This window comes from Oryzias latipes, chromosome 10 (assembly GCF_002234675.1).
Source record: "Oryzias latipes chromosome 10, ASM223467v1".
Lineage (NCBI taxonomy): Eukaryota > Metazoa > Chordata > Actinopteri > Beloniformes > Adrianichthyidae > Oryzias > Oryzias latipes.
In genome coordinates, this window is record NC_019868.2 from 14,171,055 (window position 1) to 14,196,702 (window position 25,648).

Consider the following 25,648-nt stretch of genomic DNA (forward strand, 5'->3'; position numbering starts at 1 on the left):
CTACTAATTTCTGCATTGAGATGATCCTATGTGGCACAGGGTGTCTTTTATTTTGACAAGAAGTCATGTCAACTTCTGTCAAAAGATATAAAACTATTACTTTTTTTAAAAAGGCTACCTTTTCTATATGTTTTATTCATGCCAAAAACAACAGTTTATTTATATTTACCATAATAGTAACAATATTATAAACACAAGGCAGTGTCTTATTTTTTCATTGGGTGAAATAAGACTTTGTAGCTCTTGTTGGGTTGTGGTCAGTAAGAAATCCACCTGAAAGGCTCTAAAACTGTCAGGACTCTTAAACCGATGCTGAATGTTTATAATAGATAGCAAAAGAAGAAGAGGGATGAAGGCTCACATGAGTCATAATGACACCGTTATTATTCAGTCATTTTAAATATTGATTGTAATACTTTCGTATTATTTTAATATTGAAAACCACTATTTTATGCAATAGAAACATGCAGACTCCTGGTCTATGATCCTGCTTGAGTCCTTTCTGCCTGGAACGAACCAGAACAAACCCAAACATAACAGCCGAACCCAGTTGCTGCTGTTGCTGCTTTCGGAGTTTTACGGTAACTGTCGGGAAGGCCGTGACCCTCCTCGCAAGCTAACCCGGACCGAGTGTCGTTGTTTTGTTCCACACAGTAATACTAAAAACCCGAGCGGAGCGGAGCATGTCCTCCTCCGGCAGTCTGAACATGGAGTCTCAGCTTCTGTCCATCATGAACGTTCTGACCCGGGCGGCGGTGGCGGAGATCCTCCAGCTCTTCTCGGACAGCACCGACTCCCTCCGCCGCCACCTCACCCAGAGCCTGAAGGAAAACGAGACCCTGAGGCTGAGGACGAAGGTGATGAGGAGCGAGCTCTTCTCCCTCAGGCTGCAGACCCGGACGAACCGACCGGCCAGCCGCTGCTTCCCGACCAGAACCGCCACCCCCAAACCGCGACACAGAGGTACCGACGCATGGGTGGAGGAACACCACCCATGCACATGGTTGCTCATCGCCATTGAATGTCATGTGATTTATATTATTTCCCATGATTCATGTTGTGGTTTTTGTATTATTTTGAAATTATACCTTTAAATTGTGTGTGTGTGTGTGTGTGGGGGGGGGGGGGGGGGGTCACAAAAATGTCAGAAGGTTAGAAACTGGAGAGACTTTTGCTGCATGAATCACTGGTTTCTTTAATGTAATATAATAAGGAAACCTGGTGTCAGTTATCCAGGGAAGTGGGAAGGGTTATATACACCTGGTTTCTTTCATGGTTAATCCTCCCAGGAATATCAGCTTTCTCCAAAAGTTAGTTTGCATAACTAAAAGTTGCAGATATTAAACTTTTTTCTTTCAATGGAGAGGACTTGTGGCTGGAATAATTGTCCCTCAAAAACCAGGTCACTGAAGCGTATGGAAACTTGAAAGTCACATTTCAAACATCTTTTGAGTTTCTGCAGAGCGCCCATTAGAAATTCTCCTCTAAATTGTGGGCAGAACTGTTGGTGTGGAGCAAGACCGCCTAAACTTCCTGTCATCCACCTTTTTACACTCTCTCCTGCTAGCTTACAGCCCCTCACACTGCCTAACTAACAATACCAATACAACAAAAATATCAAGCAATATCAGAGCTATCCAGCTGTTCAGTTTTGAGCCAGATGCCAGCTCTTACGAGAAAAACAAAGACGTACATGGATGTGTTTGTCTACAAATGGATGCATCAGAATGGAACGGAGCAGGGAAGCTTGTGGTATTGTAGTAACTACAACACAACAACAAGCTTTTTCCAACATCCGCTCCTGATTCAACACAATTGAATTAAGAAATACTCTGCAGTGCAATTTTGCGCTTAATTTTCTTTATATATGTCCTCCATCATGAGAAAAAGGCTACAAGAACACTAGAAATTTAGATTTATGGAGAGTTTTGTAAACCATGTATTTGTGCCATGTTAATACAAAATTATGTGTACCCAAATACAGTTCTGCTGTAACAGAGGTGTCACTACAGTTTAGTTTTGTGATTTAAAGGACAGTAATGTTCTGGTGTTGCCTGCTCTTTTTCTTTCAGTTCATGTAAAGCCACCAGTAACGGAGAAGCCATCAGTAGAGGTGGCTTCAATCGCTCTTCAAAGAGAAAACACCGACAACAAACAGGTGAACTGCATTTGTATGCGACCATGGTTGTGTCTGGAAATAGGTCTGCTCATGAACCTCTGCTCCCTTTGCTTCTCAGTGTGCAGAGGTGGAAAGTGCAGATGTTATCCTCATCAAGGATGAAGATGATGTTGGAGGGTGTATGCCAGTCGAAGGTGAGTTCAGCTTTTGTCCACTCGTCACCAAGCTTAGAGTAAAGCGCTGTGAAAACAGCCGCACACTAAACAAAACCTCTGCGGTGATGTGGTCAATTTTCAACTTCTACTTGAATTTCACTTTAGCCTTTGTGGTAAATATGATTTACTTTCTGAATATATTAAAGCCTAGTCTGAATATGTATGTGTTGTTTGTTAACTTTCAGATCAGGACAGCTGTGAAGATGAAAGGTTACCTCAATTTGTTGCCCCAGGACCTCAGATGATAGATTCTGTTGGACCCTCTTGTGCGTCTGGCAAAACCCACAACCTGAGAATTGTGAGCATTCAGGGAGGAGTTGAAGACCACCTGCTGGAGAAGAGCGACACTCTCTTTTCTGAATCTGAGCTCCATGTTTTTAGATCCCTGTCTGACCACAACATCGTCCCTGACAGTCTGCAACCTTTCCCCAGCAGCACAAGTGAACACTTGCCAGTAAGGCTGAGACAGGATAGCATTGATGAAGGGGCAAGAGCCAGCAAACCTGAAAGAAATAGTTCCACTCAAGTAGCTTCCACAATGAATCCTGCTTTAAATTCACCCATGGTAGACCTTAACGGTCAAGTGGAGCCCCCTGGTCACATCAGCCAGTTCCCCCAGCAGCAGGTCGTCTTCCCTCATGCTGTCAACAAATCCCTGGACTGCAGCTTCTGTGGGAAGTGCTTTGTCAGCCGCGAGGAACTCATTGCGCATCGCGCGAGCCACACCGGGGAGTCGCCCATTCAGTGTTCCACGTGTGGCAAATCCTTCGTCAACAAGACCACGCTGAGCATCCACATGCGCATTCACACTGGGGAGAAGCCCTACGCCTGTGCGCAGTGTGGAAAACGCTTCACGCAGAACGGCAGCCTGAAGATCCACCTACGGACCCATTCGGGAGAAAAGCCGTACAGTTGTAATCAGTGCCTCGCCAGCTTCAACAACCCCAGCAACTTGCGCCGGCACATGATCACACACAATTTTAACATGGGGCTTTGACAGTCAACACGCCTAATCAGTGAACCCTTTTCAGCAGGATAGTTCTGTTTTATGCTGAGGAACGTTTGTTCAGAGGTCCCCATTTTATTGCATACCCTTACAAAAGCTTGATGAAACAGTCATGGATCAGGTGTGAGAATAAAAATGCCTCCTGCATTTATCTTTAATAAAGAAGAGCAGCTGTTATAAAAATCTTAATTTTCAACAATATCTACTCTGTTGAACATTTCTGGTGTACAGGAAAAGGCTTTTAGGATTAGAAACAGACTATTTGGAAAAGACCTTGCTATCAGTACAAAAAAACTGACAGCCAAAAGACTTAAACTCTTGTGTTTTTTTAAATATAAAGCTTTTTTTTATTCTTGCGTTTGTATAATTAAGGCTTAACGTTTATTTATTTATCCAAAACAATGATCAAGGTAGAAGCGTTAGGTTACAGGGGGCTGAGGTGAAGAAGGTGCAGGAGTTTAAGTACTTGGGGTCAACAGTTCAGTGTGATGGGGAGTGTGGAAAAGAGGTGAAGAGGCGAGTGCAGGCAGGTTGGAGCGGTTGGAGGAAAGTATCAGGAGTGTTGTGTGACAGAAGAGTGCCAGCAAGACTCAAAGGAAAGGTGTACAAGACAGTGGTGAGACCAGCTCTGCTCTATGGGTTAGAGACGGTAGCAGTGAGACAGAGACAAGAGGCTGAGATGGAGGTAGCAGAGATGAAGATGTTGAGGTTCTCCTTAGGAGTGACCAGGTTAGACAGGATAAGGAACGAGTACATCAGAGGGACGGCTCATGTTGCCTGTGTTAGGGACAAAGTCAGAGAAGCCAGACTGAGATGGTTTGGACATGTTCAGAGGAGGGATAGTGGATATATTGGTAGAAGGATGTTGGAGATGGAGCTGCCTGGCAGGAGGGCAAGAGGACGGCCAAAGAGGAGATACATGGATGTCTTAACAGAGGACATGAAGTTGGCTAATGTTAGGGTAGAAGATGTTCATGATAGAGTGAGGTGGAAAAGGATGATTCGCTGTGGCGACCCCTGATGGGAAAAGCCGAAAGAGAAAGAAGAAGAAGAATGACTGCAGATAAAATCTATGCATTTTATAATTAAAAATGATTACCAAAACAAACAAAAAAAGATTTGCATAAATCAGCCTCAGTTAACCTGTTCTCATGTTTGAATTTTCTTTGTGTTTTATAAATAATTGAATTCTTCATTCCTCCTTTGGCTTTTCGCATCAGGGATCGCCAAAGCGAAACAGCCTCTCTTTTGAGGAAGAGTTGCATAGTTATCTTGGCAATGTTTTATGCCGGATGCCCTTCGTGACGCTACCCTCTTAATTTCATCTGGGCTTGGGACTGGCACAGAAGCACAGAAGGGAATAGGGAGCAGCCTGGATTTGAACCCTGGTTTCATGGACGGAAGGTTAACTGATACTTCAGCTAACTGGCTCCTATAATTGAATTCTTCATTCCAATAACCATAATCTATCTGTTAACCTTTAAAGGGAATAAAGTCAATTTTGTGGGATTTAAGATGTTTTAACTGTCTTACCTGCCATGAATTGTTATTATTTTTCCTTTTTTTTGGGTAGCCATGCAAAGGCTGACATAAATAGGCATTTTGTCAGAGACAAGTTCTTGTTTTCTGTCAGAAATACAATGGCAAAAAATAAACACACTGATATTTGTGGAAAATACTTCTAAGAACAAGCATCTTTTTGTTCTTGTTTTTTTTCTTTTCTTCCCCTTAATGTTCTCATTTTATTCTTTAAACTTTATCTTCTATATTTGTTACAGTTCAAAGACTAAGGTAATAATAATATCAATAAATTTTATTTAAAAGCGCCTTTCAAAACACCCAAGGTTACCGTACAAAGTTAGAGGTAAAACAATAAAATCACAACATGTTTAAAACAATAGATAAATTGGATTCATCAGCTGACAGAAGATGAGAAATTGTGTAGTACAGCTGCAGACTTTTAGAGCCCATTTACAACACAAAGTATTGTGCCGATTCTGCAGTTTTGTCCTTCATGAAATGAATGATTTTGAGCCATTTAACCTTTGCTGGCTTTCATTTTTTTTCTAAAACAAAGCTCAGCTCCTGGAAATCTGTTTTTTAAAAAACAAAATAATAAATTCATTGAGTTAGCATAATTCAAATGAAAGCTAAAGTAAAACATTAATTAGGAAGAAAAATCAAAAGCTTGCAGACAAAAAGTTTTTAATTGTACTACTTTTCTTTAATCAGATTCTTTTATAATTGGACTTCTCCACTTACATAAGGTACAAAATGAAAATAATAGACAAGAAAAACAACTTTTTTTGTTTGTTTTATGATTTTATTTAGCAAATCCCTAGTGAAAGACTTAAGTCTGTTCTGTTTTAAAACATTAGAGCTATAATTTCAATTACTTAGAATCATTGTTAAGAATCCCACAACCAGCATAGCTTCTTTGCTATTATGGATATCAATTAAGTCTTTAAAAGGTCTTTGTCAGATTTGACAAACTAGACTTTAAAACTATAAGCTTAATTGTGATTTAAAGATTAAAAGAAAATCGTGAATTGGTTCTAAATACGTATTTTTGGGGTTGAACTTTCTTTAAAACTTAACTGACACGCCTGTGTTCGTTGAAAGTGAAGCTTGCAACACCACATTTGTAAACTGCTGCCGCACATTCTTGATGAAAAATCTGTGACGCAAAAATACTGTAAGTTGTTGCTCATCTTTTTGAGTTTTGGTAAAGTAAATCAGCTGGGGATGGGTTTATTAACACTTCTACTGAATGACAACTGCTTGAAAAACACAGATTCCTGATTCAAACATTAGGCTACAAAACTTAGCTGCAAATCTTTAAACTTTAGATAAAAGTAAAGCTTCCCGTATAAGATAGATTCATATTTTCTGAATGACTAAGTTTTTAAAAATTAAAAACCTAATTTATTTGTTTAAATACTATGAGGTTCCGTTTGTGCCCAAAATATTTTATTGTTTTAATCACCATATATTCCAAGTGAGCAGTATTGTTGATTATATTTATGCCTTCTTCCTATTACAAAAGCACTTCGGGGGGAGCTCATACGGAAGCTGGGGGGAATTCCTGGCATTGTTCCTCTTTCCATGTTTGTATGTCCACGCTGATGCCTTGTTTTTCAAGTTCACATTTCTTTTTCTTCGATTTTTACCCCAAAATCTTGAAAATGAAAAAAGACCTTCACAGCCAATTCTAGACTGACATGTTAAAAAAAAAAAAAAAGCAAAAACAGTGCTTGAGCAATAAATAATTTGCCAAAACAAGGTATGTTACATTTTTGGTAAGAAATATAAATGTTAAGAAAATGTGAAGGATCTGATTAACCTTATTTTGGGGGAATTCATTCATGTAAAAAAGCTGAAGTACTCCCACCCACGTGAGACTATCTATTGCCCCTTGGCCATTCTTATTGAGCAATCACAGACGTGACATCGTGAAGGGAGGGACACGCGGAAGGTGATATTGCGACATAATTTAAATCCCCGGCAGACTAGAGGTGTAGCTCAGTTTGTCCATTAAAACTATTTATACAAAAAATAAAAACTGCGCAAAAAGCAGAACTCTGTGGTGTCTGTAACCACCAACCTGCTGGTTTTTTGTGGGAGCGCAGTGCTTTACGGTAAAGCTGCTTGTTGATCCCACCCTCCCTTTGATAGAAACTCGGTGATATCTCACCTCTTTAAGCTAGGAGACGGGAAGAGGCAGAAAACACCTAAAACTGGGTAGTCTGAGTGAGGTCGGGTGCAGGATTTCCTCAACCAGGTGAGCCAATTCTTGGATTTTTACCGATGATTTGTCGCGCGCGTGGATTTTCTTTGAAGATTGCCGGGACACTCTGCAGTTCTAAGGAGTGGTCATGTATTCCGACAGATCAGCACGAATCTTTTATGCTAATAAAAGCTAGCGCACAAGTTCAGACCCTGATTTGTTCCTTCGTCACCAGCCGTGCTCATTCCAAATATTATTAGGCCTTTGACGCCATCGTGTATACCGAGAGAAAAAGGTCCACGTTGCCCTGAAAATGTCGCGTTTTTGAACCCTTCATTGCTGTTTGATCATCTGTGTTTGCTTTGCTAGCGCTAGCCCCGCTGTCGGGAGCGTTTTCGTGGTAGTTTTATTGTGATGCTAACGACTCGGGACAGTCAAACCAGGTCAGACGGAGCTAGCTTCCAGCCCAACTGGGTTGATTTGATCCATTTTAGCCGAGCTCTTGCGTTAGCACCACCACCGAGGAACTCTCTTGCGACAGCCTTTGTTCGAAATGAGCTCTTTTATATCAAAGGTTCATGTCTGGTGTGCGCTTGAACTTGTTTTTCTAGCTAACTTTCCTCGCGGCTGGTGACCTATATTCCCGTCTTCTGCCTACTAATCATTCACAAGGCTGTGTGGGATGCCGTTAGACGAAGGAAATGCTAACTAGTTGTAGCATTTTCCAAGCGGTGTTTGGGATACACGGACTGGTAAAATGACCTCACCCAGCAGCAGCTAGCTAGTCTCTGGGAGCGTTTCTATGTACTGGTACACGATTATTAAGTACGATAAGTACGTTTATTCTACTAATTTAGTGTTTCTTTTTTTCTCTTTTTTTAAATATATTTTTGGGTGTTTGCGCAGCCGACTTTACTTCAGTATTTGAAGTACATGTTTTGTGAAAAGTGTGCGGGTGCCTGTGTGTGTGTGTGTGTGTGTGTGTGTGTGTGTTTGTTGTATGTACGTAACATCCAGGCTCAATACTTTTGTGTATTTAATTCCACCGTCAGCGCGGTGGTCTCTCATTTGTGGTCTGCTAGTCTGGGATTATGGCTTTGTCAGACGGAACCTGTTGGGTGGGTCATGTGTAAACTTGTTTTGTTGGGAAAATGCTTGGGTGGGGACAACTGTCAGCTTCAGCCTGAACTAACAGACTGGCGTTTTCCTTCGTAAACACCGACTACACGCAGGCTTATAATTCCTCGCGTCGATAGGCCTTCCTTTGGCTTTAGTGGCGTCTGGTGGATGTTTAAAGAGGATGTGTTTGAACTATAGGTGTGACCGGTTCAGGTTTGTGGTGGAGGGGATCCTGGTAACACCACATGTCGGCTGTTCTGGAGGATCTGTGCTCTCTAGCCATTGTTTGGATGTTGACAAATGATCCCACCACCCACTGTAATTTGGTCTGCTTTTTCACACACTTCAGGTTTTTTAATAGACACACTTCAGGTTTTTTAATAGACTCAAACAAGTGGATGTAGGTCCATTTATTTCTATTTTTTTTTTATAAAGCATCCTTGTTAAAGACCCACACAATCATCTTTTGATCTATTGTAAAAGCATTCCCAGTGGTCTTTTAATTATGATTAATGCTTTTTTTAGCTAAAATCAAAAACCCTGTGTAATTTTCTATGACATAGTTTCTGCAGATCGGCAGGAGTTCATTCGAAATTCACCTCTGAGTTGTGGGCAGGATTGCCCACCTCCTGTCATCCACCTGTTTGCACTGTCTGCCGCTAGCTCACAGACCCAACCTAACATTACCGGTGCAGCAAAAATAGGGATCAATATTGGAGCTATCCAGCCGTACAGTTTTGAGACGGATGGCAGCTTGTATGAGGAAAACGAAGACATTCATGGATCTAGTCGTCTACGAGTGGATGCACCAGAATGGAGCAGAGCAGGGAGTTTGTTGCTTACCGTTGTAGGTGCTACATCACACCCATAAGCATGTTTTTTTCAATGGCATATTTTTGGTCTGCTCCGGATTCATCACGATTTGATAAAAAAAATACAAATAGTACGTGCAATTTTCCACTTAATTTTCTTTATATATGTCCTCTACAGGACAAAAATGCAACAAGAACATGTTCAAAACACCACAAACAGCACTTCCATTGGTGTGGATTTTTAAAATCTATTTTAAAGTGTTAGAAGGTAAATTAATTAGTGGGGTAAGTCCTCAGTACAACCAACACTCTGCTTTGGTATCAAATAATCTTAACATCAAACTACACTATTAACTAGCTGGAAATATGTGAATACCTGGCCAACATCGAACATGTTTTTTTCTGTCTGTCGCTCTGTTAGGCAGAGTTTAATTAAGCCTACAAAGGATTTATTGTTGGTTTGTTCTGATGATCAGAGTGAGTGAGTCATGCTGACTGATGGCTGCTGAATCAGATGGGCTTGTGATGTGACTTGTGGCGAGTCAGAGTTCAGTCAGATGTTGCTGACCGCAGAAGACTCGTCCCTTTGAACTGCCATTGGGTTTTGGAGTCTTTCACTGTGGGGGTTTTCTAATTATGTTACTTTTAAAATACACTGCCATTTTCTATTTATTGTTTTAAGAAACTGTTGCTTGTAGAATAGATTTGTTTGAACTGCTCAGCTTTAGCAAAAATGAATATAGATATACAAATTGTAGTTTTTAAATTAATCTGTCAATAGGAACACGTCATTTCAATATTTGTTAGTTTCATAAAAATACAATAAAAACCTGCTTGTTTTAACAGGCTTTTTTATATTTTGTTAATGGGTTAATTTGTCTTTAGGACAGCAAAAAATGTAGATCTGGAAAGGTTATAAAAGTACAGTAGAAAAGTTTTAAATGGAGAACAGCACAAGTGTAATAGGAAGTGGTTCGTGGTTGCATTATTATCATATTGACCGTGGGACATTTTCATTGCACAGACAAACTGCTGATTGTAGAAAATAACTTGAATTTTCACAGCCTTAGGCTGCTTGTCCACAAGTGGTTGTTGTACAATACGGTTAATCCGAAGCCAAAAATGCCATTGTATCCTTTACTCATCTCTTGTCGAATTCATAACATCCTGTTTCTCAGGAAGTGGATAAGAGGGGAAAGGGGAGGGAAGAGGGACTATAGCGGCATTGATTGTTTTTCATTGTTCAACGAAACTCGCTCCTAACTTTCAAGGCCAGCGCTAACAGCTGTGAAAGGGGAGACGGGTGGAGAACTAAAGTCATTAGTTTTGTTAAGAGGAATGCAAGTTTAAATCCCCATCAAGACACACTTTCTGGCATTTGTGTGATGGTTCTATGCTCTCCTCACACTTGTGCCCTTTCTCTCTGAGTTGCACAAACTTTGCTTTGTTTCGCCAACCCCCCAGACTAACAGCTGCAAATATCTTCCTGCCCGTGATTAAACCAGACTGACGTGAAATGCACTATTAAACTATTAAGTTAGCCTGCCAAGTTAGAGCAATCTTGTGAAATTGTCAGTTGTCTGTTATCATGAAATCCCATTTATGAGCAGTGAATCAACACAGCGAGAAAAAACTCTGTGAAAGTCTGGCAGGGAAAATGTTTTTAGTTGTAAATGTCACAATGGCAAGCTGACTTTTCCTGAAAACCCTCTCAGACCCTGATCCAGTGACAATTAGTCACAATTCTGGGAGTGCGTGGGCTGTTACCATGAATGGGCCAGAGACAATGCCAGGAATGCAAGATTAGCTTTTATCTTTGATTTGATAGTCCAGATCTTATCTCTGCATGCTCCAGTCCTCATGTTTACTCTCTTTACGTTTTCCTACCGAAACCTCTTTCTTCTGCTTTCTGTTCTTCACTCATTTTTATAGTGGATCCTTTCAGCCTCCTGAATGTGACCATATATAGACATCTGTGGCGCCACAAAGCCCTTCGTGTATTCAGGTAGATGACTCCACTTTGAGTGAGGCGAGTGACATCATGTCTGTCAGTCAGTTTTCACCTGTATGTAAATTCTGGTTGTATTTCCTACCTTCCATGTTGGTTTTTTTGTTGTTGTTTTTTTGTGGTGCTTGTTTTCTGACCACTCCTTGTTTTCTTATCGTGTCATCCCACTTCCCATTGATTTTTCTCGCACTTGGCACGCCGCGTTCTTGGGAATCCCCCCCCCCCCCCCCCCCCGAGTCACAAGTGCAGCCATACGTGCGCCTCTTAGTCATCACTGTTAAAGGAAAACAGAAAGTAAAAAAGCTATGTTGTAATTGCATGTGAATTTGGGTTAATGTTATTTGATGCTGGTGAAGCTGTTTGTCACACATCCGGATCTGTTTGAGCCCACCGCGTTTCTGCCCCGTCTCTCTGTTCCCGCTGAACAGGCAGAGCGTTCACACCTGCTACCTGAAATGTAAATGCAGGTCTGTGTTTGTTGCTCAAACCCCTGACTCACCCACCTGTGCCCGTGCTTGTAGGTTACACAAAATGTAAGGGGTTAAAAAAAACAAGGAATTGGGCTGGCCTTCCCGTACCTCGTCAAACAGGTCCTGCAGGTGTGATGGTGTTGACAGTGCCTGACTGTTGAGCTCTGGTGCCAGCTTGTTTCAGCAAAGCGTGACACACGAGAGGTCACTCGGAAATAATGAGGTGTTTCTTTGCTGCAAGATAACATCGTTCAGGGGGTGGGGTTGGCGGGTGTTTCATTGGAGGGGGGGGGGGGGTGATTAGGGTGAAGATGCTGAAAATAAAAACAGCAGGGTTTTAACCAAAAGACAGACGGAGAAGTCGGTGGAAAATGTGTTTCTTAGAAGTTGTTGCAATCTCTAAAAGCCTTTTTCTCTTTGTGTGAATACAGCACGGTAGCTGCTGGTTGATCAGCTTCCTGCTGCTACCTGTCATACGGTGATTTCAGGCTGGAACTACTCATTTTTATTTTTATTTTTTTTGCACAAGGCGCACAGATTTCCGTTGACACAATTCCACTGTGTTCTCACTAGGTTGAACTTTTTTCCCCCAGTTGAAGCACATTAGCTACATATCTCTTTCTGTTATTTCTTAGTGCACCCCATCACTCCCCATATTTATCTTTTTCTTTGCAGTCCATTCCCCCCCCTTGTTTCTGGAATTGGTGGTTCAGTGGCCTTCTACACATGAACAACTAGAGCTTCATCTCCAACTGTGGTTTAATCTCTCACCTCTTTCAAATCACTCCCAAAGGTGAAGGTGTGTATATATATTTACTCTTGTTTTTGTTGTTGTTTTTTTTTAAATATCCCCTCTAAAACACAAGAATTCTAATCCTAAACTGCATTCACACTGGCCCTGGCAATGCACATTCAAGCCACTTCCAATGAAAGCTCTTTGGAAATGTGCGTTTGGGCTTTCGCGTTCAAGACTTTTACGTTTACACGGAGCTACGCAAGTTTTTACTTCAGATTTTGGGCTCTACGTACAAAACTCGCAGCCATTGAAATTAAAAGTTAAACCAGCTTAAACTTTGACCAGTCAGGGACTCAGATTTGGTAGTGACTAATGGATGATGTCCCCTGTAATTCACAGAAGTACCAACCATTTGAAAATTGATCACGGTGGACAAATTAATTATTGTGGAATTTTATGACACAAAGTCTTTCCTATATCAGAATCAAGCTGTGAGCCTGCAGAATGATTCACAAGAATTCTACCGTGTTGACAATTCTAACCAAATCTCTTCCATCTGTAAGTGGCAGTCATGCGTTAGTAAACAGAAACAAAAGAAAAACATGAAGACGCCGCTCCCTGCTTGTCTAGTGTAATGACCATATGTTTGGAGTGCGTGTAAGAATGTGCGTTCTTGAACGCGCGTCGTATGCCCAGTGTGAACGTAGCTTAATATCATGCTTTTGTGTTCAGCATCCCGCTGTGGTAAAATCTCAAATGATTCTCCCTGAACTGTTTTCATTATCACTAAAAGATAAATATTTGGGCGTAAATAAGAGGACACGATGACACGGCTATGGTCATATTTTGATAACTAGACTGTTTTAATTCACACACTCAAATACCATTGAGTAGAAAGAAAGCTCTTGTATTTATTTTGTTGATTGCTTTCAAAAGGCAGCTGGATTACTGTACTTCTCATATTTAAGGTGCTCATGGTTTCTGGTAAATTGTTATAAGAAAAAAAATGCTAATAATTGAATGACCAGAGGCTTCCTCTTGTCGTCTCTGCCCACTGTCAGTGCTTCATGTAGTACAGTTTGACCTGAAGTGTACTCCGCTGTGTTTACTACCCCAATTTTAGCTCTGTTGTTATGTTTGGGAAAACTCTGCAGCTGCGATTGAAGCAAATTTCCACCTATAGTTAGGGTTTCTGCCTGTAGGTGGGAAAGAACTACAATGCGTGATTAAAGAACGACAGGCCTAATGGAGGCTTGACAAAACTCCTTTGATATGGTTGATAGTTGGAAACCAGTTTTTAAATTTTGTGATTACCTTTGTTTCACTGGATTAAGCAAAGCCCAGATATCATTCAGTTACCTCGACCTCAATCACCAAACTCCATGTGTCCGCTGACAGACGGGATGAATTACTCTTTCAATTTAATACCTGCCTCCATAATCCCCCCCCCCCCCCCCCCCCCCTTCGGAATCCGCTTTACTTTTCTTTGAAGCGTTTGTTTTTGTTAGATTCCCACTCCCTTTGCTGAAGAAGTGTATGCATCTGCATGGATGTGCGTAACGTCCCACCCCCACATTTCTCCCCTTGGGGCCACACTAGTGTGTATGGAGCAGTGTGAGAGCGCAGCGGCTCTGCTGGAGTCAGTCAGGGAGCAGGAGGTGCAGTTTGAACAGCTGACCCGGGCGCTGGAGGAGGAGAGGAGGAGAGTGGGCCTCCCTGCCACCAGCCCCTCGGCCCTGGGTCACCCCTTCCCTCACATACAGGTAACACGCCCCCCCCACATTACATCCCCATCACAGCTCTTTCATCTAAAGCCCCAGCTACTTACCCTCATAATGGATACTTCATCTCACTGTCCAACCCCTCCCCTGAATTCATGCATCATTTACTCCATCTGAACTCCATTTATCGATCATTTCTCCTCAAGTACACAACTGTACGTTTGCTAGCTGCCTTGTTGAATGTTTGCTTTGACTGTGAAGAGTCATCACTATCTTGAGGAAGGTACTTCAAGTGCATGCCTAAACAGTGTTGATCTGCTTTTAACACGCCTCAGTTCATTCTCTTGCAACATTTTTCCCCGTTCACCGGATAGGAAGACGTGCAAACACACCTCTAGATTTGCTGGTGCTTCTGTTTCTGCTGTCTTTCTAAGTATTAAAAAAGAGCATGCTCATTTAGAAAAACGTGTCTTTGGTTGTGCATGTGTCACCCAAACCTCCATCCATTGAAAACAGAGCGACTTTTACTGCTGTGATTCATCTTTTGTTTTTGTTTACTCTATTTTGCATTTGATGCAAAAGCACTGTTCTAATGGAGCTAATTTAAATTAGTTATAATATATTTTGTCTTAACTATTTACTTTGCTATGTTGTTTAGATATAAAAATACATTTGCATTTATTATGACTGCATCTGAGTTTAAGAGCGAAGGCTTTCTACTCTGCCTTTGAGTTTTGTTAAGATCTGTTGCTCTTTTCATTTATTAGTTTTTGCTTAATTTAATTTAATTGCTGCTTTTCTTGTAGGTTTCATTCAAATATTAGAATTTTACAAAGAAATCTGTTAATAATCTATGCGTAGATGATATTTAATAAAGCCTTGTCTTAGATTTTAAGTGAGGTGGCATTCTGGGAGGGTAAAGCCGAGGAGGAAGCATGTTCTGCTCCACTTAATGTTATTTTTTAATGAGCGTTTCCTCTGTAAAAATACAGGTTAAAGAGCAGATAGACAGATTGAAAAGAAAAGATGACAGTTTAAATTGTTAAAATTCTTAGTTCCTTTCCCAGTGACACTGTTGCCACTACTTAGTGCCCTGTGGTTGCTCCCCCCCCCCCTCCTCAAGGGCTGTTGTAATGCATCTCAATAAGTTGGAGTGTTGAAGAATGTTGCACACTGTTATGTAAGAGTTCAGAGCAGGAGGAAACGAGGCGCGAGGATGAGCGGCTGCATTCCAAAATGTCCTCTTCCATCTCTGGCAGTGATTGTCAGACCATAAACACGCTAGGAGGGTTTAGTCAGCACTGAATGTGCTTAAGCAGCAGCAACAGTATCTGCATGCTTATAAGGCATTACATGGGCTTGCCTGTAACCTCTAATGTGGGCTCTTTTAGCTAATGATGTGGAATATAACTAATTTGGTTTGCATGGTCTGACAGTCTTGCTGTTTTGTCACAGAACGGCCGTTTAGGGGATGCAGACATAGAGCGGCTGAAACTCACTGACTCGTATATAAACAACACACAGGTTGGTAGTTAAAGGAACAGTTTTTTTTTTCTAAATTATTGATGTATTAACTTTTTTTTGTCTTGCTTATGCACTTTAAATATGTGGTGTCTTTGCTTAAAGTACAGGATGGTGGACCCTGCACACGGCGCTCTGGATGAGAGCTACACTCCGGAGGACGATTCCCACGAAGCACATTCTGTCTTCTCTGAGGAGGGAACAACCCGACGATCTGATAATGGGGTACTTGGATGTCGCATGTTTTGTCCTTTTCACATATGAGCGATTTGTGTCCCAACAACGTAAAAAGTGTCAAAATAACCACATCACATTTGTCTCGCTGTTGTTTTAGATGAAGAAACCAATGTCACGCACAGTGATGCCCAGTGAGTCGATGGGACTCGATGGCGGCATTACAGTGCCCGGGATGGGGGTCTACAGTGCCACCTTGGACCGGCCTTATAGGCAGCCCGGAGCCGCGGATTACCCCACCGCCACAGTACCCAGAAACTATCACTATGGTCCCATGGTCGGAGGATATGACGACTATCGGGGAGGGCCGCCGTCAGAAGCGTACACAAGTCTGAGCAGGGGCTCTCACATGGATGAGCGCTACAGGTACAAGAGCACAGACCGCTGCAGAAAACACATTTTGTGTCCTTGTTGTTCTTAAGAACAACCTAAAAAAACGTCATCATTTATATTAAGCTGTTGGAACAGAGGTGGATTTGTAGTTAATCATTAAAGAATACACCTTAAAATGACCCAAATGTGTATTTATTTATAACTGTCAATTTTTATTCCTCATTTCTAGAGTGTTTGATTGTGACCAAAGAAATGCTAATTCACATTTGGTGTTGTAGGTAGAAGATGAGTTTCAAAAGTTGCCAACAGATGCATATCAACGATGTGTCATCACAGGGAACCCTGTCTTGTCCTATTTCTTATCAGTGACCAACGTATCAAAAAATGCTTCAGTGCTTTTCATTTCACTTTAGGCCCGTTGACACCTACAGAACTCTGGACTCGGGGTATAGGGCGCCGAGCCGTCAGCAGCTGGACCCGTATGCTGCACAGCCCCAAGTGGGTCGGGTTATGAGGGCCCTGGGCTCAGCAATGGAAATGAGGTATGGTCAAGGCCCATATGTTTTGGATGAGGATCAGCGCAGCGTGGGATATAGTGACTATGGCATGGGCCCTCCGCCCATCCACCCTGGAGGGTATGGCACCATGCCTCGTTTGGGGGCAGGCCCTGGTGGTATGGAGAAGCGCAGACTTAGGTAATACCCGCTTCCACTGTTTTGCTTTGCATAAAAAGATTCGATTTGACCAAAGATGCATAAAGAAAATCTCTTTTCTGTGACTTTTAGGAGCTGTGAGGACACTCTGGATGGAGACATGAGAGGAGTCGATCCATATGCGTGGGGGTCTCCCATGACGATGGACAGAGGAAGCATGGCTTCGTTAGATAGCACACTGAGAAAAACGGCTCCCGGTACATGGAGGCAGCCTGAGCTACCCGAGGTGATTGCCATGTTAAACTACAGATTCGACCCGGTCAAGATCAACGCTGCCGCCTTCCTTCAGCACCTCACATTCAAAAACGACAAAGTGAGTGAGTCGGTCCTAGACGAGCAGAATTGGTGTGTCACTTTAGGAAATGTGTTGACATGTTTTTGCTTGTTGATCTCTAATTCGACACTTATTTTCCAGGTGAAGTCAGAAGTACGTCGTCTGAAAGGGATCCCAATCTTGGTTTCCCTGTTGGACCATCCCAGCAAGGAGGTACACCACTCTGCGTGCGGCGCGCTGAAAAACATTTCCTATGGACAGGACCAAGACAACAAGATTGCCATTAAAAACTGCGAGGGCGTTTTTGCTTTAGCCAAGCTGCTCAGGAAAACTAATGACCAGGATCTAACTGACACAATTACAGGTATGCATTCCAAAAGATGATGCCTTTTACAATCAAATACCATCATACAAATATTTACTCTAATCTCTTCATATTAGCTCTACACTGTCATTCATTGTTTAAACTTGTTGTCCAGGCACCTTGTGGAACCTCTCCTCCCATGATGCAGTAAAGATGGATATTGTGGACCATGCCCTACACGCCCTGGCCGATGAGGTGATCGTTCCACGCTCAGGCTGGGAGCAAGGAAACCTCGGCAGGGAGGAAACTTGCAAACCTAGACATTTGGAATGGGAGACTGCCTTGACCAACACTGCTGGCTGCCTTAGGTATGCGCTGGTCTGAAGAGTGGAGGAAACTCGAATGTAGGCACAAAAACCTATTTTAGGCAGAAAATGTGTAATTATGCCCTTGATTTTTCCGTCTGCTGCAGGAATGTGAGTTCAGAGCGCAGCGAGGCCCGGCGAAAGCTGAGGGACTGCAATGGACTGGTGGACTCTATAATGTACATTGTTCAGTCACAAATTAACTGCAAAGATGTAGATAATAAGGTAACTGCTGTTTGCACACAGTGTAGAGCTCTAAATCTAGATTCATTTTGTAGAACGTGTAATTATTGTCTCATATTCTTTGCTGTTCCCGGTCTTCCCTTCTTCTTATAGTTGGTGGAGAACTGTGTCTGCCTCTTGAGGAACCTTTCCTACCAGGTCCACCGTGAAATCCCAGACGCAGAGCGCTATGCAGAGGCCACGCCTCTAAACCAAGGTCCACCCACAGCCAATAAAGGAGGCTGTTTTGGTTCTCGAAAGAGCAAAGGTTAGTTTCAGACCGTTTTTGCCGTGGAAGTGATTCTCTGTATATATTAATAAAAGGCAGTTGCTGGATGGATTGAGCTTGCTGGTGGCAGATGCACCTGTCGCTTATTTTTCACACTGTCCCACTGTTTCCCTCTTCTTTCCTCTTCCATGTTGCCCTTTCTCTCTGCTCTGTTTAGATGAGTGGTTTTCCAAAGGTAAGAGTTTCTTGATGTTGTAGTAAACATTTAAAACCACTCCCATTCGTCATTTTTACTAACGCAAAATGAAAACGGAGTTGCAAAACTGTCGACTTAGGTCACAGAGGCATGATCATTTGGAGTCGCAGAAATGACCGCATGCCACCGCATGCTAGTGGTGCTTGTTCCACTCTTGCCTGTTCACATTTGGAGACAAAAATACTGTTAGACTGAGAATCCATTTAACCTAGCACATGGCATTTGTTTTGTTTTTCCATGTCTCCTAAATTATTATTTTTTTTATTTGTTTGCAGGAAAGAAGGATGGAGATGATGGAAATGGGGATCATGTTGAAATTCCAAAGAGGTCGACCCCCGCCAAAGGTTTGTCTTTTTTAATCTCATTTACTCTGTGAGCAACTACTGGATACTTTAAGGTTTCATGTGTTGAACTGTAGTTTTAAAAAAATATTCCTTAAGACAGCACGGCAGCTTTAATATGTATGCACAATGTGAAAATTCATATTTTACTATTCCATCATATTTAAAAGAAAAACGAATAAATTGTTTGCTATTGCTTGAAATTGGGCCGCTAAAGCTGAATATTGTAGAAAAATGATTTTCTATATTTGGTCTTTATATCCCAAAGTAGGTTTGCCTAATAGACCTAAAGTTGGTGAAATCTACAACAGGCTGACAAACTAACCTGCCTAAAAGTTGGTCCTGCCTCACATTGGGGATATAAAAGCCCAGTGGTTATATTCTTAAAGAAGAAAAGAGGACCAGGTTCATTTACTCAGTGCTGCTGAAACTGGAAACCTAAACCAGCTGCTATGCTCCAAATGTCTCTGGTCTTCTTTTTGTTTGCATCAGGTTATGAGCTGCTGTTCCAGCCAGAGGTGGTTCGTATTTACACCTCACTGCTCAAAGAGAGCAAGAACTCCTCAGTGCTTGAGGCTGTCGCCGGAGCCATCCAGAACCTGTGCGCTGGCCGTTGGCTTGTTAGTGCCATTTAACTCACTGCGTTATTTTTTGGACGTTGTTTTATCTTCCGGTGTCGGTGACCATCCATGTGTGGTTGTTGTTTAGTTCGGCCGGTATATTCGGACCACTGTGCGGCTGGAGACGGGCCTCCCTTTGATGACAGAGTTGCTGGCTCACGGTAACGACCGTGTGGTTCGAGCCATGTCGGGAGCTTTGAGGAACCTTGCTATTGATAACCGGAACCGTGAACTTCTAGGTAAGCTTGAAGCTCTGACCAACATCAGGCTTGACCGTTTCAAGATTGTTGGTTCCTAATACGACGTTTTTGTCTGTAGGGTCGCACGCTGTTCCCAACCTTGTGGCCAACCTGCCTGGAGGCCAGAGTCAGACCGGACGCACTTTATCGGAGGAGACGGTGATATCGGTTCTGAGCACGCTTGCTGAGGTGATGGGCAATAACGTGGATGCGGCAAAGCTCCTCCGACAGTCACAAGGCGTTGAGCGACTGGTGCTCATCGTCAAGAACGGGTAAGTGTTTCGGATGAGCTGAAACTGAGCCTCTATTAGTGTGCTATAGAATTATTGGAATGAACCTTTGATTTTGGGGCAAAAACACAAGAGTGACTGTTTGGATTGAATCTCCTCTTTAGCAGATGATAGTCATGTTTATTTCTGCTTATCACTGTGTGTACGTCTTTAAAAGTAAAGGCTGGGGAAATGGAAAACGGCAATAAATGTTGGGGGGGGGGTCTTGCAGGGAGCGCTCAGAGCGTGAGGTGCGTGCCGCAGGGCAGGTCCTGCAGCTTGTCTGGGCTCACAAGGAACTGCGCCGCCCACTTGAGAAAGATGGCTGGAAGAAGGGAGACTTCATGGTCAGCCCTAACCCTAACACGAGCAACGGCCCGAGCACCCGAGCCAACGGCACCCACGAGGACAGCTCCATGCCACTGCTGGACAAGGGTCAGTGGCACTTTATAGTTTAGAATCTAAACCTTTGAAGCAGCAGAGCTTCTTTCATGACTCTAGTTTGTTTTTACCTTTAGGAGAAAAGAGGGACATGATTCCATTAAGTGACATCTATCCTGGTGAGTACATGCATCTTCTTTTAAAGTCACATTCTTCTGTGGTTAGTGTGTATTTGGGCAAAAATGCTTTTTTAAAGCCTTCTAAGCATGAGTCTATAAAAAATGTTGAAGTCCTTCGGGAATTTCAGAGAATTATAGCTAAAAACCTCACATGAAAGAGTGCCATAAAGTTTGGCTGCTTGCAGAAATTTGGTTTAAGATGTTTTAACAGACTGTCTGCATTTAACGATAAGTTTTGATTCCTCTCACTTAAGAGTCCTACTCTACACTGGACCAGAGGGAGAGAAGACAAACTCTGGATGATACCGCGGACACTTTGCAGGTACCTGAACCCTTCTTGTGCTCGTGTTTTCTCTAACTGTATTCACCCGCAACCTCCTGCACAGTAATGAACACTTTCGTGCTGCTGCCTTTCAACCTCACAGTTAACATTTTCTCTCACACTCTCTTCCTGTCCTCCTTTTTGTCTTTCTTTCTTTGGTTGGCCCTCAGCGAGGGGTCTATGGGGGCAGAAAGGGCTCCCTGCCTTTGCTGGACTCCTACGATGGTTAGCCCTACCCGCTCCCCCGTTCTCCCTCTGCATGTAACAGCATGGTATGTCCAACTGACCTCTAATCCTGCATGGACTCTGCAAGCGGTCTTCTGTGTGTCTCATGACGTTCGGGCCAGCGGTGAAAAGCTTTGTGCTGATGTCGTAACTTTGCGATAACCTTGCTGTTGTGTGCTGAATCTGCTGCTACAGTGTGCTGCAAAGATGCCCATCGCCATCTTTGCAGCGTCTCGCTTTAGATTTTCAGGCCTACAACAATTAGGAGTTGGATCTTCGGGACACGTGTCGGTTCTAGGGCTGGGCAATAAGTCGATTCTATCGACAAATTCAAATTTGCTGTATAGGAAGATTTATTTTTTGGGAATCTGTATTTTTTTTCTCGCCCCCAGCACCTTTCATTTTAACATCTGCACAATGCGCAGATGTTAAAATAGCAAATGGCAAGAAGAACTTGTTCCTCAAACAGGATCAATTTCTGTGGTTATGTGGAACTGACTTGGTTTTATGTCTTCAGACTTGGAGCAACAAACCACACGCCACATAATCTGTTTAAAGCTACCAAAAGTGGGAGGACGCCAAATGAGGTTCAACACCTGAAACGGAGGATTCTGTCGAGCTCTCTACGAGATGCTCAAGCTAGCAGCAGCTAACAAAACACCCGCCGCGTTGTTTTACCAGCATTTTTACCCGCTTGCATTCGCCTTCCGGTTTTTGTTCAATACATTCTGTCATTTGTAATTTTTGTTTAGGTATGTAAAGGGGGAGAAATGATTTAAATCAATCAAATCTAGTGTGAAGATAATCAGAGTTTGGGTTTTTAGTTTAAATCCCCCAGTCCTAGTCTGTTGATACCGTGGTGGTGTCACAATATCAGAACTCAGAACTTTTTTTTTAACCCAATTTAGTACTTTTTATCAGTTACTGGGTCTTCTGAAAAAAACATCCAAAAAATGGATTATATTCAACTTAATTTGTTTCAACTGTTATTTCCTACACAACACAGATTCCCAAAGAAAAAAACCATTGGAGATAATTTATGTATGCTTGTCATGAGTTCAGGATGTATAACCGATGTCATTCAGGCTGCAGTTCACTCATGGTTATTCAAATGATGCAGTCCTCATGGCTGCAGTCCCGATCCCATCATCTTTGTGCTTTAACGCTTTGTAAGAGCTGATGTTTTCTGACAAAATGATAAATGCAACATTAGAGTTTCATATCAAACAAATAAAGTCTCGTTAAGGTTTGTGCCGTTAGCGTGCTAGCTTAAACACACACAAAAAACAGCAGTCAAAGACATGAAGGAAGTTGGACACGCTTATTGCTTTAGAATGCACACATTTGACTTTGACTTCCTTTAAACTGCCCGAGAGTCATATTTGGTGGAAGTTGGTAGCAGCTTAGGGTGTTTGTGTGTTTCAGTGTCTACATTACAGATATTAAAATAACCCAAGTGCTTCCCCGTTTTCTCAGGTATTTGCTATGCTTCTCCTTTTGCAGTAACAGCCACAAACTGTAGACAAATGAAACCTCAGGTGTTTTAGTCTCCTAGGTTGGGTAATTGTGACGGCACATGTTCAGGTAGTCATTGTTGCAGTCTGGTTGTGTTGTGGGGTTTCTTTCTAACGCATGTTCTCTGCTGTGTTCCTGTAGAAAAACTGATCGTGTGCATTACCCAGACTGGGCCGTCCCTGCCACACCACCGCTACTGACGAGAGAAGATCCAGACGCCACCTTCCTGCCCCGCTTTCACCTCTCCGTCGCCGTGCAGATGGGATCAAAAGACGAGAGCTGACATCCAAAGAGAGTGGTTTGGTCGCAGGCCCAAAGTTCCATACTGTGCACATGTTCATGCATACACGCCCACCTATTTCATTCAAAGTGTAGCAGCAGAAATATTCTCTGTTTATAAATTATAACTCTTCTGTAAAGGCAATCACCTTTGTTGACAATCTTTTTCATTTTGGTGTAGTCAGTCATCCTGCTTCTTTGTTTCCTTACTTTTTGCTACTGTTGAGAATAAAATGTTGTAACGGCCGCCAACGTCCGCATCCTGATGACAGATTTGTATAACTTCTATGTAGGGTATATACTGTACATATATTAAAAACAAAAAAAACCATCAATCTGGATGACTGCATTAGTTTTGGCTCATTAAGTTAAACCGTCTCTTTAACTGGGAATGTTAGAAAGTGGGATGTCTCAACAGGCCGCCTTTAGCTGGAGAATGTTTGTTTATACAGGACTTCCTGTCTGGAGTAACTTCCACTTTCTGTTGGGATGAGCACAAACCTGGAAGGACAGGTGTGTGCATATTTGTAAAGTGCTCCACCTGTGGCAGTTTGCCGTGTAGGAGACGACATCCGTGGACCCTTATTGTTTGTTTGTTAGAGTGAGTGCATTTCTGTGTACAGGCACCCCATGCAGAAGACTGGATTTCTGCTTTTCTGTTTGGTTTTAACGTTCCTGCTGCCTCTGTTATGCTTTTAATGATTTTTTTTTTTTTTATTTACTCCCCAAATCAATAGGTAGTTTGTTTCCTGTCTGGATTGAACAGGCCTGCCCACAAGTCTGACCTGGTACTGAAGTAGAAAGCTGTGATTAAAACACTACACTTAAACCACTATTATCCAAACATTCCTGGCTACGTTGTTGAGAGATCAGTGGTTTAGTCTGTTTGTTTGTCAGAATGAAGTCATTGTGAAGCAGTAGATCTGCCTAATGAACTCAAATTTGGGAAGCTTCTTCAGTTAAAGACTTGTTTTCCTCAAACGGTTATGGGAGAGATGCTCATGTTTTTATTTAAATTGAGAGGCAGCGAAAAAGCACACTTTGATTCATTTGTTTGTACTGTGTGTTGTGACTTTAATTTTATTTTATTCCTTCTGCATCCGATTTTTTTGTTTTAATTTTAGGGGGGCCGTATGTGGACGAAAGCATTATGCAACTTGATGTACCTTTTTATTTCAACTTTTACAGCTACGTACAGAAGAGACCAATTTTCTTTATTTTTCTTTTTGTTTTGTTTTTGCTCTTTTTTTTTGTTTCTTTTTTTCTAATCTTGTTTTCACATAGTATATTTGTACTGTTGCCTATCCATGTGAAATTATGATGTACCATGCATACCTGCCTTGGCTCTGAGAACTTGCTTTTTCAGTGAAGTATGTAACTGGTCAAACTGTTTTTATAAATAAAGAGCTTTTCTTAGACGAGATGATGCAGCGTGTGTGGTTGTTTGGGAGATCAGGAAGGACTTGTGCTATTTAACATGTCTAATTAAAGAGAGGTAGACACTGTGTAACATCATATTCCTGGTATTTGCTCAGGCAGATCGCAGCGGCTTAAACTTGATACTGTTTGGTCTCGCCTCTTCTAGCCTCGTCTTATTACTTTCTTTTTAAGGGGGATCTGTTAATTACTAATGTTTGCTGTCCAGGAAACATTCAGACCAGACGCTGGAAAGTGACCTGGGTGTAATGCGGCTCCGGATAAAGACTGTAATCTGTGTTTATGTGGATGGGAAAATGACAAATCTTTCAGACATCATGTCCACTGCAGAGCAGCTGGAGAGTTTCGACACACTCGGCTTTGCCGGTCTCTCGGGTTGCACGTCGACATGGACCCGCGTTGCGTTTGTCAGACTCTTGACAAGTCGGGGAAGTCGTGTGGAGGGCTGCAGGATTTGAAGGTGACATGGCATTTCCAGCCGGCAGCATGTCGGACATGCTTCCCAAACAAGAGTTAAGACCAAAGGGCTTTATGTGCATGTTCATACGAAAGATTTTCAAATTCTTGAAACCTCTGCAACTAGTATGAATACAAATGTCGTCATTCAGAGGGACATTTGAGGCTAATAACCATCTAAATGTATTGCTTTTTCTTTTTTTTTTAATTAATTTTGTTCAAAGTGTCTTTTTATGAAAAGAAAAGCCTTCATCCCCCCTAAATGTGGTTGCTTTATGAATATAAGACAAAACATTTCATGCTATAGCTGTTTACATGCAAACACTACTTGTTCAGAATGTTTAAAACCCCACAAATGTCTGGATGTTTGAGTCGTATCTGACTCAAGCGTGGACCTGTGAAACGGTTGTAACCTCTGCAGCTGGCGCGCACAAGCTCCTCCTTAAACCTGAGATCTCCAAATGCAGCAGATTCCCACCCACCTCCCTCCGTCCTGGTGTCAGATCTATTTAGAGCTGTCCTGCTGTTCCTCTCTATAGCTTAAATAGAAGGAGCAACTTTTATTTCCAGCACGCAACATCTCAGGGGGCAAAACTGCTAGGATCAAAATGGAAGGAGTGCTGCTGTGAGGGGTGTTGACGGGGATTTTTCACCAACATGCAGAGTCCATACTAGGGGGGTGCCGCTGTTCAGGAAACGGATTTCCCACTGGAAGACTACCTTTTGCTTCCTGTCTCATGATCCCTTGGAGCTGATTTGTTGAGGAACTTGTGTTCAATCAGGTCCTGCTGAGGAACAAGCTTTGTCTTGCAGTATGGCGTCATTCGATGGCCCTTCCTCAAACTCTAGTGAGGATCTAGAAGACAGCACTCCTGCTCCAGACTCTACCCGCCGCACCTCCCACACTGCCAACCAGAGCGGGCTCAGTGGTCTAGGCTATGGATTCAGGGTGGCCTGGCACCATCTGAGGCCCTTTTTCCCCTTCTTCCTCATTAGCTTCA

General features: G+C 42.4%; 2 protein-coding genes across 10 annotated transcripts; both read left to right on the top strand.

The window, feature by feature from the left end:
• The first annotated feature begins 615 nt into the window (after window positions 1-615).
• On the top strand, window positions 616-3,529 carry LOC101166882 (gastrula zinc finger protein XlCGF48.2). The gene is made up of 4 exons (XM_004073273.3): window positions 616-963; window positions 2,073-2,158; window positions 2,238-2,313; window positions 2,520-3,529. Exons 1-4 carry the CDS (start codon window positions 684-686, stop codon window positions 3,329-3,331), a joined length of 1,254 nt encoding a protein of 417 aa, XP_004073321.1. The 5' UTR covers window positions 616-683; the 3' UTR covers window positions 3,332-3,529.
• A 3,305-nt stretch (window positions 3,530-6,834) lies between these two features.
• On the top strand, window positions 6,835-24,177 carry ctnnd1 (catenin delta 1). Of its 9 annotated transcripts, XM_023959116.1 has the most exons (23): window positions 6,835-6,978; window positions 7,044-7,121; window positions 12,152-12,275; window positions 13,812-13,975; window positions 15,389-15,457; window positions 15,560-15,679; window positions 15,789-16,054; window positions 16,435-16,716; window positions 16,807-17,047; window positions 17,150-17,372; window positions 17,488-17,680; window positions 17,785-17,902; window positions 18,014-18,167; window positions 18,346-18,363; window positions 18,660-18,728; window positions 19,218-19,345; window positions 19,434-19,584; window positions 19,664-19,856; window positions 20,086-20,288; window positions 20,372-20,413; window positions 20,668-20,735; window positions 20,906-20,960; window positions 22,617-24,177. In XM_023959116.1, exons 4-23 carry the CDS (start codon window positions 13,817-13,819, stop codon window positions 22,673-22,675), a joined length of 2,811 nt encoding a protein of 936 aa, XP_023814884.1. In that variant the 5' UTR covers window positions 6,835-6,978; window positions 7,044-7,121; window positions 12,152-12,275; window positions 13,812-13,816; the 3' UTR covers window positions 22,676-24,177. The 9 variants fall into 9 exon arrangements, with proteins under 9 accessions (XP_023814884.1, XP_023814882.1, XP_023814883.1 ...); XM_023959114.1 differs by having other exon boundaries at window positions 6,835-7,121; XM_023959115.1 differs by having other exon boundaries at window positions 6,835-7,121; window positions 12,152-12,269.
• Window positions 24,178-25,648: the final 1,471 nt, after the last annotated feature.

What these genes read in the sequence shown, in the direction of transcription:
- ctnnd1 (XM_023959114.1), top strand. Translation starts at nt 13,817, where the DNA reads ATGGAGCAGTGTGAGAGCGCAGCGGCTCTGCTGGAGTCAGTCAGGGAG. An exon ending in TCACATTCAAAAACGACAAA is followed by an intron (nt 17,048 to 17,149) that starts GTGAGTGAGTCG and finishes CTTATTTTCCAG; the next exon opens with GTGAAGTCAGAAGTACGTCG. An exon ending in TCTAACTGACACAATTACAG is followed by an intron (nt 17,373 to 17,487) that starts GTATGCATTCCA and finishes CTTGTTGTCCAG; the next exon opens with GCACCTTGTGGAACCTCTCC.
- LOC101166882 (XM_004073273.3), top strand. Translation starts at nt 684, where the DNA reads ATGTCCTCCTCCGGCAGTCTGAACATGGAGTCTCAGCTTCTGTCCATC. An exon ending in AAAACACCGACAACAAACAG is followed by an intron (nt 2,159 to 2,237) that starts GTGAACTGCATT and finishes TTTGCTTCTCAG; the next exon opens with TGTGCAGAGGTGGAAAGTGC. An exon ending in AGGGTGTATGCCAGTCGAAG is followed by an intron (nt 2,314 to 2,519) that starts GTGAGTTCAGCT and finishes GTTAACTTTCAG; the next exon opens with ATCAGGACAGCTGTGAAGAT.